This window comes from Ursus maritimus, unplaced genomic scaffold (assembly GCF_017311325.1).
Source record: "Ursus maritimus isolate PB19 unplaced genomic scaffold, ASM1731132v1 scaffold_21, whole genome shotgun sequence".
Lineage (NCBI taxonomy): Eukaryota > Metazoa > Chordata > Mammalia > Carnivora > Ursidae > Ursus > Ursus maritimus.
The window spans coordinates 27,632,344-27,653,657 of record NW_024424564.1 but is presented as its reverse complement, the minus strand read 5'-3'; the positions used below and the strand labels follow the sequence as shown (position 1 = coordinate 27,653,657).

The following is a 21,314-nucleotide window of genomic DNA, read 5'->3' as shown; positions in this document are numbered from 1 at the left end:
GCTTGCCCCACTAAACTATGAGTCCTTTGAGGGCAAGTGCCAGAGAAAGGCATGCTGTCTGACTCATTGCCTTTGTACGCTTACTAAGTGCCCATCACACTGGCCATGGAAATGAATGCGTAAGTGATCCCTTTAGACCAGTGATCCCTAAATTGAGGAGGACCCTCCCCTTTTGAAATTGAGAGTGTTAGTTTGTTTCCCAAGAAGAATGTACAGAAACATAAATTTTCACATGCTTTCTAGGTCTGCATGTGTTCCCGCAGCCTTCACGTAGAGCATTTAGGGTGGCTGTAGTACCACCAGCATTCTCGCCCTCTCTTGCCCACACCCACACATGCAGACAGAGGTACAGAACTTGGTAAGACTGCATTTGCTGTGTCATAGCCTTGATTTTCCGTTAAGCCCTCCTGCTTCCTTCATTCCAATATTTTCCCCTCTATTTCCTCAACTGAGACGTGATTTTATTAGTTGCAGCAGTTGTGGTGCTACATTTTCTTACACAGCATCAAGTTATTGGTAACATTTGAATTTTATGTCTTTTTCAAATATATAGACACTACTCTTAAGCCATTGTCTATTCATAGAATGAAAATAGGCTCCCCTCCCCCTTACTACCTACAGTGGTGAATCCAGACCCCAAAAGCACATAATTCTGAGACTGTCAGCCTTAAATAAAACAAATGGTAGTTTAATTAAACAAAGATGAGTCTATTTGAGAGTGGCAGGAGAACTGCAATTTTGGACAACCAAACTATGGCAACCCATAGCCAAGTCTGAGAGGCAGAGGGGGAAGGCTAGCTGATACTAGGTTCTGGGAGGAAATTGAGGAGGGTTGTTTTGAATATAACTTCATTGGAGAAGAACAGGAGTTCGAGGTTGTGGTGGTTTCTCACTGGCTGCAAGTGGTGGACAGTTTGCTGTTCCTGAGGCATGTGGAAATCTTCCTCCTTCCTGCTGGTCATGTAAGTTGAGATGAGTGCTACGTGCATGAGAACTCTCCTTTCATGGCTTCCCGACTACATTTTAAATTAGATTTCTTTGATTCATTTTCATGTTTCCCCTTTTGATTAAGATCTTTCTCAGAAAGCGTCACTGATTAAGCATCAGGTTGTTCTTTTTGACTGAAATATTTTTGTCTGTTTGTGTCTTTTGGTGCTTGGAAGGACCATTTCCAGGCATCATGCCCCATATGGGAGTGGAGGAGTGGGGACTAAGTAGCAAGTGGAAACCATGGAGGCCACATTTGAGTAACAGGGAAGGTAGAAGGAGGGGCTCTCAGGTATTTCCCATTCATAAATTCATATCTTATCACGACTATAGACATTGGATCATCTCAAAGCCTTGAGCTAATGTTCTGTTTGCTACATTATTTTCATGGCCTTCAGAAATAGCAGGAAGGACTGAACTCAGAAAGGGGTTTGCGGGTACCACACCTGTATTTTTCATTGTCCCCAGAGCTGTTGGAAATCTCCTTTGGTCCTTCTGTCGCCACCAAATCTCCTAGTGCTGACTAGGAAATTCCAGGTTGGCTAGTCAACTTGCTTTTTAAGCCAAGTGGGTTGCTCAATGATCTTACGTAACTGAGTTTTAACTTCCCTAGAAGTGTTAATCCAGGTGCAGCAGGTGGTGTTGGCGACAGCACAGACACCTCCTTGCTCAGCTAAAAGATAATCAGGGACTGTCCTATTATCAACTTTGGCCAGAGAGTCTCTTTTTTTGGGCAGATTTTGTCTTGGCTACTGATTCTGCAATATCTCCAAGAGTGAAGAAGAAGTTTCTGATCCTATTCTTGTTTACATTTACTCCTGACTGGGGAAGTATGGCCCTGCCAAAGGAAGTGAATCCTGAATCATGAAAGCCTCCTGCTAGGTCCTTCCTCATTTGACGATGTCAATACAGGGGATCTGGCCAAAGAAGGTGCCTTAGTTGGTTTGCGGAAAGTTAGCCGCTGGGTCAGAGAACTTAAAAGGCCTTGCCCTGATATGCACCAGATGCTGAGGCAATGATAACCACCACAGACAAACATAAATCCAGTTGGGGCACAAATCACTCTTACTCAGGTGACACCGTTAACAGGTAAGAGATTTTAATGGTAAGTCCACCAGTCTGAAAGGCAAACCCCTCCTTCAGCAGTGGCCTTGGAGAAATGGATGAAGGTGTTCTCTTTCCAGGCCAGTGCCAGAGTAAAATAAGAGAAGGGGGGGAAAGTTTCATGTTTAAACTGTGAAGTCTTGATTCGGCATCAGGGGAGGACACAGTTAGCCTTTCTGTCAGCTACTTCTTTTTCTAGTCTGTTTGATTCAGAGGTCTCTAGCGTCTCTGCAGGACCAGATGTCAGATGGAGCCTTCTTCACCTGTGACATACATATTCAAGGTTGAAGTCCCTGAAGTTTGGCTGCCATCTGGGTAGCGAGGAGGACCTGGTGTAGTCCCTTCCAAGTACATTCATGGGCAGTCTTTGTTCTTACTGATTCCAAATCAAAAGCGTGAGAGAAAATTGGAGATGGTACTTTGGAGAATTGTAGCCAGATTTTTGAGGAAACCAGAATTCAGGATCCAGTCCAATTTACAGGTTTATAACAGAAACTCAAAGACAGTTAGCAGGATTAGAATCTAAAGTAGACAAAGGGGTAAACATAATTTCTTCTCTCAGCGAGTACCCTCGTTTTTTATAATAGAACTATTTCTTTGCATTAAACTTTCATTATTTACATTAGCGTGCAAGAATAGTGTTTAACCATCAAAGCTCTTTTTAAGACTGCTTTGCTGGAATTTTGTAAGCAAGGTACTGGGTTTTTTCTTTCGAAGGACTTTATTGGCTCTGTAAAGTGAGACTTCGCTCCTTAAAACTCTCTTGTTCTATCCGAATCTGTGCCCATTTCTCAAACATGATATTCCAGTCAAAGCTTTGGTAATATAACAAATGTTTCTCTGTCCTGATACAAGGAGAACAGATTCTTACTGAATTTATGCAGATAATTGTCATGAAGATAAAAATACTCAGTAAGAGTTTCCAAATTCTGGAGGGATCATGTGAAGAGAAAAAGCTAAGTGTTTTATCTTTATTGACAAAGGTGCGTATCACCAAATTGTTGATAGCTTAAGAGAAAGAGAAAAAGGTTTCCTAAAATCTGAAGAAACAAAACATTAGGAGAACCAATAATATTTTAAACAAGAAGTCATAAAAATTATAATCATCCTTCTCAGTTCATCCAGTCTCATGTTTTTAGTTCTTGTTCTGGTTGAATTCAGTTTGCCACTAGTTCTGGAAGTTCTTACCCAGTTCAGTTTTATTGTCTTAAAGTTATCCTTTCCTGAATCTCTTTGAAGATAAAGTACTTTCGCAGGAACTCTTTAAAAGCATCAGAGAGTAAAACTGTAACTGTCTGTAAATGACCAAAAGACTTAAAAATGGTCATGGCTAAAGACCTGGTGAGAGTTCATTATAATGCAGACAGAGAAAGAAAGTTGGTTATTTTTGTGACATACACTTTAAGGTAGTAACTAGAATTACAAGTGTTAACGTGATATACGGACATATGAGATCTTTAGAAATTTCACGCTATTTTTGCTTACGTTAATAACATATTTCCACACAAATATATTCTAAGAAGGTTTAATATCATCTGTTTGACAATACTTCCCATGTAATTTAACATGCCAAATAAGTCTAATTAGTTTAACATCTCTGTCTTTATAAGGAGAACAAATTCTTTGACATGTTCCAGGGCCATCTGTAAAAACCTTAAGTTAATTCGAGGTCTCAAAATACTTCCTTTAGAATTTGATTTTTGGGAAGTTTGTCAAAAATATCAAAAGGCATGGACACTTAGGATGATAGGTCACTGTGAAACAATACTTAGGTATCGATTTAACCAAAGTGACAAAGACTTTGCAGGAAAATACAGAAAGTTAAATAGTTGTAAAAAGCCGTAGCTTCTTTAATATTGAAAAGAGTCAACTTTTTTAAAAATGTAATCAAAGACCTGATGAGGGCAAAGCACACAATCTTTCTTTGTCTAGGCAGATTACATTGAAAATTTTAAAAAACCTTTGTTTACAATATCTTATTCAAGGCAGATCAATAATGTAAGGAAACATTTTTCTTTTAACAGAGGAAAAAATCTAATTTCGTACCACTGTACTTTTGATATTGAAACTCATTTTTTTAGGGGCGCCTGGGTGGCACAGCGGTTAAGCGTCTGCCTTTGGCTCAGGGCATGATCCCGGCGTTATGGGATCGAGCCCCACATCAGGCTCCTTCGCTATGAGCCTGCTTCTTCCTCTCCCACTCCCCCTGCTTGTGTTCCCTCTCTCGCTGGCTGTCTCCATCTCTGTTGAATAAATAAATAAAATCTTAAAAAAAATAAAATAAAACTCATTTTTTTAAAAGATTTATTTGAGAGAGGAGTGAGCACAAGCGGAGGGGAGGGGCAAAGGGAGAGGGACAAGCAGACTCTCTAATGAGCAGGGGCCTGACACAGGGCTGGATCCCAGGACCCTGAGATCATGACCTGAGCGGAAGTCAGATGCTTAACTGAGCCACCCGGGCGCCCCATGCTAAAACTCATTGTTTTTTTTTTTTTAAGATTTTATTTATTTATTTGACAGAGACTGAGACAGCCAGCAAGAGAGACAACACAAGCAAGGGGAGTGGGAGAAGAAGCAGCAGGCTCCTAGCGGAGGAGCCTGATGTGGGGCTCGATCCCAGGAGACTGGGATCACGCCCTGAGCTGAAGGCAGATGCTTAATGGCTGCGCCACCCAGGCGCTCCTGAAACTCATTTTTAAGTAAATTTATTTTAATCTTAACCACCTTGACCACACATTAAAATCTCCATTCAAAGATTCCTTTAACAAAAACGTACAACTTTCTTTGTTAGATTCAGATTTTATCCTATCTTTGCTCTTTTCAAATAACCAGCCTCTTCTCTCTTTTTAAAAAACCGGTCTCACTTTATAACAAACTTTCCCTCAACAGAAGTGCATGTCTGGGCACCTGGGTGGCTAAGTCTGTTAAATGTCTGCCTTGGGCTCAGGTCATTATCCCAGGGTCCTGGGATCTAGGCCTGCCATCTGGCTGTTTCTCCTTCTCCCTGTGCCCCCCGCCCCTTGTTCACTCTTTTACTCTCTGTCAAATAAATAAATAAAAATCTTTTTTAAAAAAAGTTCATGTCTGTTCCTTTCTACCTTCCTTTACCAAAAGCCCACATCCGAATTTTTTTCCATATGGAGATGTTTCCCTTATTAGTTCTAGTAGCTTTAAGCACACATATGAATTAGAATTTTTAACCCTTAGCAAGAAGTAAACCCTTAACCCTTAATTAAGAAGTAAGCAACTCTGAACTGGCCTTTACATTAGCATTCTGTGAATTGGCAGACTTAAAATACTTTTTATGATTGCTGGAAACTTTTTTTTTTTCATAGAATATTTTTAAGCATGCCTAAAACATGTTTGTTATTAGACCCAAATATCTTTAGTTTCTCTGTAAAATGAAGCAAAAAAGCCTATATGTTCAGTAATCTGTGTTTCAATATTTTATCTTATTTGGAAATGATCTATTTAATGAATTTAGCTTAACTCATCACATAACTTAGTAAAACTTTAAGGTTTCAGGTTACCAAAAGATTTGGGGAGAGTATTTGAGAAGTTCACCTAAAACCTTTTTATCCTACATACATCTATTTAGTTTACTCATTCTTAACACTTACGTATAGATTACCCTCAAAAGCTTCATGAGACAGTAGACAGAATCAGCCATTTTCCCAAGCTATTATTCTTGTTGACAAATTTTGTAACAGACATAACATGAATTTATTCGATTAGTAAAACCAGTGGAATAGAAGTTGTATGTCTACATTATATTTAATGCTGGTAACTCTGAAGACATGCCTGGTTTAGTGAAACCAAACTTAAGCTAGCTTTTATTTGCCACAGATTGTCCCAAATCATGGAAACCTGAGAAGCATATGGGTTACTTTCTGTTACATTTTTGAGAATTTCTATGAATACTTAATTCACATTTGAGTCAGTTAAATAAAACTCCTTTACAAATTAATTGTAGTAGTACTATTGGAGGTAGAAAATGCTACATATATACAACACACATATAATATAGATATGCTTAAACATAAACAGACATAAACAGAGACCTCACGGTTTCTACTTTACTCATTGTAGAAGTCAGATCTAAGTTTTCTGGTAGATGGAGTAAGTTAAGGCTACCCGCTCAGATGGCTAAAGCTAAGTTTTAAACAGCCTTTCCCCCTTTTGTTTTTCTTCTGATAAGAATTACTTCCCTGAAGTTTGCACTTTAGCGTTTACACCCTCAGAGGCACAAGGAAGAATGCAAGTTACAAGCCTTTAAAGATTAATAGGGGAGGTTTGGGAATTGGTAAAAAGAATTGGGCAAACTTTCTCTAGAGTCGCTTCTAGAGTTGAATTTCTAGTTTTACAAAGATTTGTAAGATGCAAGTTACAAGCCTTTAAAGATTAATAGGGGAGGTTTTGGGATTGGTAAAAAGAATTGGGCAAACTTTCGAGTTGCTTTTAGAGTTGAATTTCTAGTTTTACAAAGATTTGTAAGATAAGGATAGTTGCTCTCAGTTCCTCAGAGAATTGGGTTGCAACTTAAATGACATCATAGCTTGATCCACCCATCCAACTACATTTTCCTTAGCATAGAGGAGAGCGCCTTAACAAAATTTCCTATCAGGCATTGACCAGTGCCTCTGGTCTTATTTTCTGCCCTTTTCTGTATCCACTAATCTCTGGAGTTAATCCAGTTATTAAAATGTTAGAGGATTTTCTCGGAGTTTAAGAAGGTAAATAACTATAGCCTTTAGTTTGGTCTTTAGTGTGGCCTTCAACCAAGAAATGAAAAATACCTGAGGAGAATTGCCTGTAGCTTCAGGTGGTCTTATTTGAAAAGGTAATTGTTTAATAGTCTCTTCAGACTGGAAAGGCAGTTGAGACAGAGGATTACTAGAATGAGTACTCAAAGGAAGAAAGAGGGAGCAGTATGAGTATTATGTCAGTCTTACAGCCTTTTGTTTTAGGTACCTCTTATAGCTTCACTTTTTCATTAGCCTTTTAAAACAGATCTGAAGTTTGGAGGCGTCTGCATGCCAATAAAAATAGGTATCTCTCTGATTTGATAGTCCTTGCTTTTAAGTTCATTTCTTAAATGATCTTATCTAACTGTAACATTTCTCATGATGGCCATTTGTGATTCTGGGTTGTCTTTTAGTGAGATTTTGCCATTTTTACAGATATTTATAGCTTCTGGAACCATAATTTTTAGACAGAAAATAGGCAGGTATCCCAGAAGGTGGCTTGCTTAACTTTTTGGATTTTAAGGATCCCATTACTCAAAGTAGAAGTACAGAAAACAAAAGAATACTCACCAAGAAGGGGTAATGCCTTAAAAGCAGAACCCAGATAAAGTCAGGGAGTTGAACCAAAAGGAGGGAGCTTGAATCCCAGAGGAAACTCACTAAGCCAAAAGGAAAAAAGACAACTTACAGAAATGAAGAGTGCAAGGGGCTCAAGTGGGACCCACAAAACAGTTGTGAGGGTCATTAGTTCCCTAGGGGTTCAGCGCCTTCCAATCCCACTTCTGACACCAGGTAATATCAACCTTAAATGAAACAAATGGTAATTTAATTAAACAAAGATAAGTTTATTCAGGAATAACAGTGGCATTGCAAGTCAGGGCAGGCAGACTATGGTGAACCATAGGCAAGTATGAAGAGACAGTGGGGAGGCTAGCTTTTATTAGGTTCTGAGATGAGATGGGGCGAGTTGTTTTGAATATAGCTTCATTGAAGAAGAGCAAGAACTCAAGGCTGTGGCATTTTCTCATTGGCTGCAAATGGTGGGCAGTCTGTTGTTACCGAGGCATGTAGAAATCGTCTTCCTGTTGGTCATTTAAGTTGACATGAGTGCTACATGTATGAGAATTCTCCCTTTGTAGCTTCCCAGCTCCATTTAAAATCAGGTTTTCTTGATTCATTTTTATAGCTACTTTTGGTGGTTTTTAAAAATGTATTTTCTGTTCGTGAAGCTAACTAGGCCCTGAGGAGATCAAAGCTATATATTCCCTTTGCCTCTTTGCCACTACACTACCATCAACTGAGCCAATGGGCCTAGGCAGAAGATCTGTCATTATATTTATTCATAAGTTATACTTAATGATTTCATGTCATATGTACTCTATTTTTGAAACTGGGACCATGTAGTCTCATTACCAGTTTCATCAGCTTAGCTATCTCCCTTCCCCCAAGAGCTTTGCTTTCTCTCTCCCAACAGTGGAAGCCTCTTCCTGCACTTAACAGCAGGTTAAAACTTACACCCTGGGTTCCATTCCCCTTGGCTCTTCAAAGGCTTTACTCTAGTGTTAGCCTATGTTTCCTGTGTTGTCTTCTCTATTTAATTATTTCCACTGGTGAATTACTTGCCTTAGTATCTATCAGTCATCTTTTAAAAAGGGTAATGGGTTTTATTTACCCACTTTAATTCACTTTCACTGCTTTATTTTTCTCTGCTCTGTCATACTCCTAGAAGAAGTTCTATGATCATAGTTTCCACTCACTTTCTAATTCTTACTCTCACTTCAGTTCTTTCTGATCAGACTTTCTTCACAATACTCCACTGTAAGATTTCTTATCAAGGTCATCAGCCTCCATCTAGTGAAAGCCAGTTGTCCATTCTCTGTCTTCATCCTAATCATTTGATATAATGATCCACATTTTCTTCATCTTTAAAACAAAACAAAGCTCTCCTTTTCTAGGCTTTCATAGTATTATATGAGCCTGTTTTTGAGCCCCCCCCCCCAATCCCTGCCTATTTCTTTTGGGTTGCCTTTGCTTCCCCTGTCTGACCTTCAAATGTTGGGAGGGTTCCAAGGCTCTAGCCTCAGCCCTTCTCTCTTGTCTGTTTTCTTTGAGCTCTCATTGGGCCCATGGCTCCAGAATCATCTATACATTGATGATGTATAGACCTCTCTCTGAGTTCCGAATATGGCTAGCCAGCTGTCTACAGACAACTCCACTTAGTTATTTAATGGGCATCTCTTGTGTAAATCTAGAAAATGAAAACCATTAATTCTTGCCTCTTTTTTCCCACTTAACTCTGTAATTCCCAAAGCCTGCTCTATCTTGGTAAATGTCTTTACTATCCATCCATTTAAATGTATATGCCCCCCCCAATCTGATACTGTTCTTTATTCTTTTTCTTTCATCCAAGTCCAGTCCTTTAGCAAGTTCTGTCTGATCTTTTTACAAGATAATTGGCAGAGCCACTTAAAAACTCAGAAACAAGCCACCGTCCTCTTACTTTGTACTGTAATGGCCTTCCTAATGGTCTTTTCCCTCCACTCTTGAACTCTTCAGTTTATACTTCACAGAACAATTAAAATGAGATCAGTTACTGCAGTGCTTTAAAACCATTCTGTTTTAGACAGGTTTCTGTTACCCTTAGAATAAATACTAATTTTCTTTATGTTACTTTGTTTCTTTGTTACCTTCCAGTATACGATAAGCTTGCTGAATGTATAACTTGTATTCACAGTGATTCCGCAGATGTAGAGTAGTCCCTTGAAGTAGTAAATACCTGGTGGGGAACTGTCTGTTGTTAGAAAACTCTTGACTTCATTATATGTAGGTTATGTAAGTTTACTGTTTTATGTTAATGGAAATTAATTGCCCCTCAAATAGAAGTAAAACCTGTAGTGTTCAGTTTGTAACTTATCCCCTTACTTAACAGCTAGTACTCTATAGTTTATGATTTGATATTTTGTGCCTTCTTAGGCCCTTCCAAACAACTTCATAAGTTACACCAACAAATATTAATGCCCCTCCCCAACTGCCACAGAAGTTAAGTCACCTGTGCAAAATTTCAGTAGGTGAACTGGAATCTAAGTCTTCTGGTTCCTAAACCAGATGACTTTATTGATGTTGCGTCCTAGGTGTGTGCTTGGTGGTGGTATAGAAGAATTACAGTAACCCTTAGGACCAGCTGCTTTTTTATTTTCTAAATTCCCTCCAATTACATTTTTAAGCTGTCTTTGGCTCTATGGCCATTTTTATCAGCATTAACATAAAATATTGGCCTTTGTTCTAACCAATGTAAGTTTTGATCAGTTATTTTTATAGTTAATAATGGTGATCTTTAAAACTACTAGTTGTTAGATATATGTAATTAATGATAGGTTCTGTAAGTGTGAGTTAAACTGATAGAGCCAATATCTTCAGACGATTTCTTAGAAAAAAAAATTGGAGACTGACGCAGGGAAGAAATGCAATCTTTGGTTCTTGCTAGTAAGATCACTAAAATACATGACAAAACAAACTTACTGTTTAATATCTTTTTATAAAAGAAGGGACACTTAATTCAAAAAGCAGCAAGCATATAATCTCAGAACATTGCAAGGTTTAGTTCTTCAAAACAAATTTTGTTTTGTGGAAAACGTCACTACATGGCTTGTCCTGTCCCTCAGTTAAACCATGGACCAGCGCTAACTGCTTGCAGCTAGCTGTGATTGGGGAGTATTGCCCTAGTCTGAAGAAACTGTGTAGATCCTAAATTATAATTTGCAAGTTTCTTCTCTCATACTGTTTTTCCCCTGGTCACAATTAGTACAATCCTTTGATTCCTTTCTTTCTGTTAAACTCTGTCTCAAAGCCTGGAGCTCTGTGGAAGCTTTCAGGTGGTGAGTTTTGTCATCAGAAAATCTAAAATGCTTTCTGCCCAGAATGGACTGATCTTGTTTAACAGTTGCTAATGAAAACGTCTCTGGAATCTTCTTGATACCTTTAACAAAGTAAATAATTACTTTAAAAAATTTATATTCATTCCTTGTTGTTTATTCTAGCAGTATACTTTCTTTGTTCTGTCTTCTACTCTCTGCCTGCCTCCACATTGAGATTCCTAGCTGAAACACTAAAAACCGAGAGCTTGGCTGTTTTCCTGTCTTGCTTCTTTGTTGTTCTCTTAGAATGAGCTCTTTCCCCACCCACCCGCAAGAGAAAGTAACTAAATTAATTATAAATTTAAATTTATGATGATAAATTGAAAGTTGTATCATTCTGGCACCTTTGTCTTCTTTTTTGATATTTTTAAACAGACTAAGGAAACCAGTCATTTGTCACTGCTACCTGTGTTTTCATACGCCCCCCCCCCAAAATGTAAATGTGTAGATACTTTGCTTTCGCTAATGGGAACATATCTAGGTTTGATAGGATTGGCAGGGTTAAATGAGAGGAGGACCTGCTAGATGGGGTGAAGGCAAGGCGAAATTGATGTTCATCTCTTAACCTCCTCTCACGCGGCTGTCCACTTCCACACTCCAGGCGATAAATGCTACGTCCTGCACTGCGCCTTTTCCCTTGCGGTGACAGTGGGTGCAGTCAGTAGCACTACCTGTTTCCCAAGCTGGAACTAAACCCTAAAAATAAAATTCAAAAGAAAAGTCATCCTCAGTGTCCTGGTTTTTGTGACTTTCAAGTCTTTTATCAGTCCAAATAGAACAGACATTTTAGTAGAGACGTGTTAGAGTTTGTGATAAAGTAACTTTTCATTGTTCTTTGGTAAACAGGAGGGAAATCAAAGATTTTCACTCAAACCAAGATGCTGTAAGTAAATCAAATAAATACATAATTCCCCATTTTTGGAGGGAAAACACATAAATAAAGGTCAGGGAAATGTTCAGTGCCAATGTAAAACCCATCCCGCTGTCCTATCAGTTCTGGTCTCTGGCAGTCTACAAGATGGTATAAGGTAGTAAGATCAAAAATAAGCAGTGCGGGAAAGTGAAAATTCTTCATCCGGTCTTGAGCTATCGACCTGAAATGTCCTTTCAAAGTACTATACACAGTTTTCAGTGATTTAAATTCTGCACATTTGGTCTAATGCATAAAAATCCTATCAAAAGGATTTTACGAATTGAAATCTAAAGTGTAATGAATATGTTTTGAATAAAATAGGTATTTTCATTTGTAAATAGTGAAACTTTTCACTGAAATTTGTTTCTTTCCACTAGGTTTAAGTGGAAACCCTGCAGATATAGAGAGAAGAGAAGCAGTGTTTGGAAAGAATTTTATACCTCCTAAAAAGCCAAAAACCTTTCTTCAGTTAGTATGGGAAGCATTACAAGATGTCACTTTAATTATACTAGAAATCGCAGCCATAGTATCATTGGGCCTTTCTTTTTATCAACCTCCAGAAGGGGATAATGCACGTAAGTAAATTGGGGAGGGGGGAGAAAAAAGACTTTTATGTGTGATGTTAGTAAGTTCAGCTCATTTGCTTATTTAAAATGTAATAATAATAGGTTGGCATTTATTGACCATGCTAGACATCATTCTAGTAATGCTTTTAATAGTTCTTTCCATATACCATCTCGGGTAATTTCACAGTAACCCTATGAGATAGTGGCACCTCCAAGTGAAATACAGAGGTGAAAAAACCTGCCAAAATGTGCATACCATGTGTTGGCAAGGAGCTAAGCCGTATATACAATGGGGTTTGTGCCATCACAGTTCTTAAGGTCTTTTAACACTATATTGAAATAATTACAGTTTTAATTTTGGGTTTTTTTTATTATTTTGGAAAGCATTATGAAAGCATAATTCTGTTCTTCTCCCTAATCCATTATTTTTCAAGTTCTTAAATTGTGTCATTATATGCATGATTTGGTAATTGCCTTGCCATTCCAGAAATGTTTCTACTACAGTGTATCTTGATCAGTGGAAAATACATTGTACTATGGTATATCTACTTTAACTTGTAGCTACAAATGGTTTTGTTTTTCTCCCACCTTTGTATGTTCTTCATTTCTTTTTTAAATTTCTTATTCTCTCTTTAATAAGTTTATTGTAAAATGGATATTCGTTGACAGTACATTCTATAAGTGCTAAGAAATCTAGCTTGGGTTTTGCTCATTATATTTAAATTCACTATATTTAAATAACTATTGAGTGAACCAATAGTAGTTTATATATCAGAAGAGTGATGCACCAATATTTCTGTTTGTAAAACTTTATTCTTATGCCTTTTAAGTTAGGAAGAGTTTGATAAATATTTGCTAACTCTCTAAACATTGGCTTAGGCAATGATTTAATTCCATTAAAGGTATGCCTGGAGCTTATGTGAGAGTTGTGTTGGTTTTTTAGGTTTTTTGTTTGTTTGGGACAGTTGGTCACAGAATAGGTCAGTTTATCTGAGACCAGTATAGATCAGGAATTTTCAGCAGCAGTACTGTTTTTGTTTTTCACGAGAACATTCTTTGTTGCCCTGCATCATACCACCTTCTAGTTGAAGCAACCAAAGTGCCTCTAGATATTGCCAGGTTTCTCTTAGGAGGCAAAATTGCCTGTGACTGAGAATCACTGATCTAAATAAAAGATTTAGGCAATATTCTTGTCAACATTGAGCCAAATTATTTTTGAGACTTGTATTTATTTTTATTAAATAAATAATACATATTTTGCTGTAGAAAGAGGAAGAGGGAAAAGTGACAATTCATAGGAAATAACATTCACCCAAAATCTCACTTCTTAGAGATTACTGCTATACCATTTTGATATGTGTTCTCCCAGATTTTAAAAGTATGTTTTGTGTGGGTTACTCTTGAAGGTATGTGTGTGCATGTGTGGGTAGGCCTGAAGGTGTGTAAATGTGTGTATCTTTTTATATGACAAAGAAAGGTTGTACCATATTCAGCAACATATAGCTGAGTTCTGGAGTGCTCAGTTTACCCACTTAGCATTATAGAATATTGGGAATTGGTATTCTAGAATTCAGTGAGTCGGCAGATTATTTTTTTACTTTTAACATTTTTTACCTCAAGATTATAAGAAGAATAAAGAAAAATATTTTCAGTGGGAGTGGATTTTGTTACAAGGACAAATCTTTTTGGAACTTGGACTGCTTTCATTTGTAGGATATTAGTGACAAGCCCTTTCCCAAATTTGCTTAAGAAGAATACTGGCATTAGGTCCAACTTGGAAGATACTCTAGAGTTGTTGGTGTCATAAGACACTTCAAAAAAAAAAGAGTTAAAATCTACTAGAAGGTGGTGAAATGTTAGTGTTTGCATTTTTTTAACATTTATTAGTGTACTCCTGTATCTTTTCATCATGTTATGTTTTAACACTAAGTTAGGAAATCCATTAATTGTAAATCTACAGTCCTAGAAATCCAAATTCTGAAAATTTCTTACTAGTGCTTTTGGTGTGAAAATAAGCACTATAACCCATACTGTAGACAAATCTTTAGTCACTAGTGTAATACCGATGGTTCTCAAACTTTTTGGTCTCAGGGCCTCTTTACACACTCATAGTATTAAGAACTCCAAAGAGCTTTTGATTATATGACTTATGTCTGTGGAAATTTACTGTATTCTTAATTAAAATTGAGAAATTTAGAAATATTATTGCATTTAAAAATTATAACTAAGTGCTATGTTATAATAGAAAATTATAATTACTGAAATTATTATTAATGAGATGTTAAATGAAATAACGAAAAGACTAGTAGTAGTGTTCTTCATGTCCTTGTATCTCTTTAATGTCTGGCATAATTGAAGATAACGGGATTGTCTTCTGCTTCTGCACTTAGTGTGTTGTGTTAGCACATGTAATGTAGTCTTTGGGAAATTCCACTATGCATTCTGAAGTATAAGGCACATTACATCTTAGTATTATTATAAACATAGTTCTGACCTTGGGGGTTCCTCCTGGGGTTCCTAGACCACACTTTTGAGAACTGCTTCTTTAGACTGTTAATGTAAACACCTGATGCACCACCCAAGAAGTAGCTCAAGTGGAGAATTTTTAAGAATGGAGTATTTGCCTTGCAGTAGAGAGCGAAGACGGAATTTAGATTGTACATCTCTCTCTAGTGAATATGTTTATAGGGAAACACTTTTGGTGAAATAGATTTTTATAATTATATTTGTACTTGGACCTTACTGAAAGCACTATTAAAATACTTTTATATATATATAACTGGTAAACTACAATCCTTTTGTAACTTTGATTTTGCAATTATTCTTTTCATTGCAGCTGCTCTAAAAATTTGTTATGATCATCAGTAGGAAAAGGATTTATTTTCTAGAAGTATTTTACTACCATCTGTTTCAAGATCATTCTAACTTTATCTATATAATCTAAAGTAGAACTATATATGAAATGAAATATGGCACGAACTTGTTTCATGTTCTCTTTTGAAATATTCAGTCATCTAGTTCTAAGTATGCATGTGAGATTTAAAGCTGAGAATGATATAATTGTCTCATAATTCCTTTCCTCTTAATCTCTGGCGTGTTGATCTTTAAACTTTTTGGTTACATACCTTATTGGGAAGATCTCTGAACATATATCTCCAAATGATGCATTTGTGAATTATATGTATTTAGAGCTGTCTACAGAATGTGTATATTTATAATGTGTATACTGTATTTTTATAATGTGCATAGTCTTAAGCATGTGCAAAAATATACATTGATATATTAAAAAGATGAAATGAGGTTTAAAATTTTGATGTTACTTAATAACCATAAAATACCATTATTGATAGCATGATTGAGTATGCATTATTGTATTTTGTAATTTTGATTTAACCTTGATTTCCCTTGATTTGGGTCTGAGTTTGGTTTATTTCAGAACTTGGTTTTAATGTTTCTCACAGCCGAAAAGAAACTTACAGTATTATGTAAATCCAGATGCAGGAAGTGTACTCACTAATGGTATTTATTTTCACTCCCATCTACCAGTTACATAAACGTTTCTATTGACATTTGACTGGTAAATTCCATCTTCTGCTTTCAGTCTGTTGTTCTTGCACACTATTAATAACATATTGCATTTTTACATTTTTAACCAATGAGATAAAAATCCATTGAAATGCTTCATTTGGAAGATAATATTTTACCTGTATTTCAAGTTGGGAAAAGTGGTCAACATTGTATTTCAACCTTCATCTGTTCTTGAGTCCAGACTTGTTCCACCTAATTCAGAGAGCAAATCTATCTTCTGGGCAAGGGGAAGGGGCAGGAGAAGCTGTCCTACTGCTTCTACTGTTTTGAACATTGTTAACCATAAATTCATTTAACTAGTTACTGTGTACAGTGATACAGGGTCATTTCTTCAGCTCAAATGTAATTCAAAGAGTAGTCTTAATATTTGGATGGGGAAGCCAGCACTCTCGATGGATTGTCCTGCCATCACCTTTGGAGAACATGCTTTTGTACCCATTGGTGGCTGAATCCTGTCGATGGTCCTTGGGATTTTTTTTTTTTTAATTCTTCACATCATCTCTTCTATTTCACCACCACCAGTTGATTTCATTACAGTCTCTGTGTTCTCTCTCTTCATCTGTCCCACATACCTCTCCGGGATTAATTTTTATTCAGCATCTTTATACTTCAAATCATATCTTTGGTTCATGCTCTCTATTCTGGAATATGCTTTAATCATTGCTAGTATCATTCATTTACTCATTCTTTTCTTTGAATAATCTTTTTCCTGCTTTACCTGTCCTAAGAGAACCATTGATTTTTTTCAGATTTTTCAATTCAACCCTTAGAAGGAAGGAATTTATATAGGAATATACAGAAGAACATATTCCTTCATGTGAATTTATAAATAACCAAAGTAAACTTTTAAGAAACAATGTTTACTTTTACTCTGTGTATATCCTTTTTATTTTGTTGTGTTTCGTTTTTCTAAAATGCTGGTCATGAGCCATGGAATTGATTTTAGGCTCACAAATAGATTATAGCCCAAAGTCTAAACAGTACTGTTTCGTTGTTTTTTCTTCAATATTGTTGACCTTCAATTTTGAGCTTTTGGGGTTCTTTCCTCCCTCATTCTTTTATAACTTTCCTGTGCCATAGAGCCTTTGTCCTGATGTTACTCTTTCCCTGGNNNNCTCTAAAGCCACTGTATGGCTAGTTCCCTTTTTATCATTTGGCTGCTGGCCTAAGTGTCATGGACACCTCAGCGGGGCCTTCTGTATTCACACAAACGGCAGTCAGCCCTTTCTTCACTTGATAGCACATCACCATTCTTTATATTCTTTATGCCATTTACTATATCTGAAATTAATTATTTGTTTTATTATCTGAATCCTTCATACACCGTCTGCACCTACCAATCTGAGTATGGGTTTCATGCGAAGAGAGAGCTTGTGTGTCTTATTTACTGCTATATCCCCAGCTCCTAAAGTAGTGTCTGGCACCTGGAGCAGGTGCCCCAATAGTTGGATTAATGAGTAGCACTTGGCTTACCTCTTCATGTTATGGAAACCAAGTTTTGCTTGTACTCCTGTAAAATTGATACAGTAAATTCATGATTCATGGGTAGCACGTAGCATTTAAGTTTTCATGTATATCTTGTCTAATATATGTAATAATAGCATTAACCATTGGTCAAATGCAAAGGAATTCTCAGCCACTGCTCTGCCTATGTTACAGTGTTCTCTCATTTAATCCTCACAACTCTGGTGGACTAGGTGATGTTATCCTAATTTGGCAGATTAAGAAACGGAGTCTCAAAAACAAGTAACTTGCCTGGAGGCTGTGCTGTCTTCTCTAGTGTCCTTACTCTTAACTAGAACCCTAGACTGCCTCCCTGTCCTGAGGGTACGAATCTTCAGTGGCAGGGAACTTGACCTAGTAAGCATTCTTCCCATTGCGGAATGCTTTGCATTCAGGAAGGTATTTAGACTAAAATTAACAAGGTATGTAAACATCATAATTAACTTATCGAATGTCCATTGTCATCAATTCAGAATCTTTTTTTTTTTTTTTTGGATAAGCATTTTCTTTCTTTCCATGTAGTTTGTGGAGAAGTTTCTGTTGGAGAGGAAGAAGGTGAAGGTGAAACCGGTTGGATTGAAGGCGCTGCCATCCTGTTGTCAGTAGTGTGTGTGGTATTAGTAACAGCTTTCAATGACTGGAGTAAAGAGAAACAGTTTCGAGGTTTGCAGAGTCGAATTGAACAAGAACAGAAGTTCACAGTCATCAGGGGTGGTCAGGTCATTCAGATACCTGTAGCTGACATCACCGTTGGAGATATTGCTCAGGTGAAATACGGTAAGTAGAAAGGAGCAATACCTCTTGGGCCAGAGGCAGAGTTACGGTCATTGTGGTTACCGTTGAGCGTACCATTGCTTTCTGTTTTAGGTGATCTTCTTCCAGCTGATGGCATTCTGATTCAAGGCAATGATCTTAAAATTGATGAAAGCTCATTGACTGGTGAATCTGATCATGTTAAGAAGTCGTTAGATAAGGATCCCTTACTGCTATCAGGTATGAACTTCTTTCTTATCTTTGCACTCTTTTCTCTTCCACGACTGTATACCGTGGTCAGCAAACACAGTTTCCCTAAGAGCCTACAGTGTGAAGGATTCTGTATTTTATGTTAGCTTCTACCCTTACAATCCTTAGGGACTTTTTTTTTTTTTAAGTTGGCAGAGAGACTAGAGATCTTTGAATCCAGAGCCCTATTTTACAAATGAGGAGCCTCAGTCAAAAAAAAAAAAAAAAAAATTTTTTTTGAGAGTCAGTGTTAGTGTTAGTGTAATGGTAAAACCAAAATATATGCCTAATGATTGCTACTTTTCTATTTTTCTGTCTTACGTTTATTCTTAAGGCCTGTTGATGTATAAAATTAAAGAATGATTCTCTATGATGAAGTACCAAGGATAGGTTTTTGGGTTTTGTTGTGTTTTTTTTTTAAGAACTGATAGAATCCTTAAAATTGATCTAATCCAACTCCCTCATTTAACTGCTGAGGAATAAATCTGGGACCTAAATTATTTATCAAAGATTACATGACTAATCAGCGGGAGGCCTAGCACTGGCACCACATCTGCTAGGGAGAATTGGATTTGCGCACAGGTGAGACATGTTCTGAGAATGAAGAGCAGGATTTGTTCGGGTGAGGGGACTGTTGGACATGGGGAGCTGGCTGTCTACCTGGGAGGCTCTTGTAACAATAACTGGGGTAGCTTGACCTGAGGTTAATTGGAAATAAAAGGGAAGGGATGATGGGAAAGTTTACACGCGGCCTTCTAAAATGCTGAATGAGACGAAGCCAGAGTACCACAACTTGACTCCAAAAGCATGCCAGTTCTTTCATGTTTGAGTTCCAGGTTTTTACTCTTAATTTTCTAGTATTCTTTATAGAATTTACAAAATTGCCTCTAAGACCATTGTTTACATATGTTTGTTAGACTGAATTATACCAGAGCTTGGAGCAAGCATAATGTTGCCTGTTTGTCTTCTGTTAGCATTTTCAGATGGTAATGGAATGCTAACATTTTACACATTGTAAGGACATTTCTGCTGATTTAACTATGTAATAACTTGGTGGTTTTAATTGTTCAGTTCTTCTCTGTGAACTTTATATTTTAACTGATTGAATATGGTTTTACTGAAACCAAAGTCAAACCTGTGACAAGTCAGTTGAGAGTCACAACTTCCGGGCATATACTTCAGTGTAACTATTACCTTTTTAAGATTTGCAAATGTGTGGCTAAAAAGCTGCTTGCAAAACATCGCAGCACTAAAGATCAGAGTAATTACGTATGTATGCATTTATAAACACCATTATTAAAGGGTGGAGGTCCCAAAAATAATACAGACTTAGTTCTTCAGAAAAATCTTGGGATCTATACACCTTCAAAATTCTACACTACCAAGAACATCCTGTTTGGCTTTTTCTTTACATGGATGTACTTGTAATTCATTCCAAATAGTCATATCTTAGATAAAGAAGTATGATGTGTTTAAGTACAACGTATACTTAACCTTACTTATTCCTTGCCATACTTCTGAGAAACCGTAATTGTTAACCGGATAAAATCTGTAGTCTTTCTGAGGAGGGGAAGGAGTCTAATCATACCTTAACCACCACAGACTGTCTGGGCCACGATATTTGGCCGACTGAGGTGGTATTCTCTTGCCTCTTTGCCGTGTATGCTGCATGGACTCTTGCGTACATCTAGCTGCTTTACCTAGTGCTTCGCTCTTCAGGTTGATGTCCTTTCACTGAACTTTGGTCCTTTTCTATTTTAACAGAGATTGCTAGTAAGCTTTATGTAGACTCAGGTCCCTAACACACCAAGTGTACCGCAAGAACTCTAAATTTTCCATGGTTAAGAAAAGACTGAAATAACTTTGCAGTGTCCCTTATCGTAATGTGGGTGGGAAAGTTTTTCTGCATTTATTTCCCTATTCCAAAAATGTACTAAAAAACATAAAATGCATTTATTTTTAAATGTATTCTCATGATGCCATCTCTCACTGCTGTTCTTGGCTTTTTAAATTTAGATTTTTAAAAGCAGTTATTCAGTTAGCAGTGGGGATGTGACCAGAACAAAAACTGTTTGCTTTGCCTGAGCACATTAACCGCCAGCATCTGATTACCTGTGGTGGGGAGGAATAGAACATAAAAAAAATTGGAATTTACCAAAAGCCAGAATCATTAAAGAAATTGCCTTTTATCTGTAGAAGTTGCTCAGTAAAGACTGTTTCACTCTCCTGAATTTCATTTCTTGTTTTCTTTGCCTTTTCACTGACAGAGAAGCTAATAATTAGTGAAATATTCAGAATATAGATTTTTTAAAAGCAAGAAAATCAGGGGCACCTGGGTAGTTCATTTGGTTAAGCATCCGTCTCTTGATCTCAGCTCAGGTCTTGATCTCAGGGTCATGAGTTCAAGCTCCGCGTTGGGCTCCATGCTGGGGCCAGGGCCTACTTACAACAACAACAACAAAATGAAGAATAAAAGCAAGAAAATTTAAGGCCTCAAATATTCACATTGGATAAGTTCCCCAGTAATTAGTAGACAAATATAAGCTTTTAACTACTGGAATAAGTACAGATGCTTTATGATTTTATTTAGCACCTAACCTTTGTGCATTGACTTGGTATATAAGATGGTAGGGGCAACAGAACGTGTCCCCCATATGGTTGTAAACTAAGAGATTGAATAAACATGATAACTGTAAAGAAGATTTTATTGAGAGTTCAGAAAAAAAGAGTTGCTTTTGAAAGCCACTTAAAATTCACAAAAATATTACAGTAGAGAGATGGGAAGCCTTTTAATCAGGAAAGGTGCAGAGATATGTATGTACAAGTTGGAGAACAGTCAGCAAACTTACTGACTTTGTATTTAAAGAAAAATATGCCCCTTGTCCCCTGACCAAGCTGGATTGAGTCTTCGTCTTGCCACTTAATTGTTGTGTAACCTTGGGCATATTTTTAGAAAATAAGAAAAAATAATGCCTACCAACTTGCACGATTG

At 37.1% G+C, this 21,314-nt stretch overlaps 1 protein-coding gene across 6 annotated transcripts in view; it reads left to right on the top strand.

Annotated features, from left to right (window-relative positions):
* The window catches only part of ATP2B1 (ATPase plasma membrane Ca2+ transporting 1), a 125,409-nt gene that overhangs the window by 62,070 nt on the left and 42,025 nt on the right, over positions 1-21,314 (top strand). For all 6 annotated transcript variants that reach the window (XM_040637311.1, XM_040637306.1, XM_040637310.1 and 3 more), the window contains 3 exons: positions 12,041-12,238; positions 17,843-18,097; positions 18,188-18,313. In XM_040637311.1, coding sequence (XP_040493245.1) covers positions 12,041-12,238; positions 17,843-18,097; positions 18,188-18,313 — 579 coding nt within the window. The remainder of the gene's footprint in view (positions 1-12,040; positions 12,239-17,842; positions 18,098-18,187; positions 18,314-21,314) is intronic.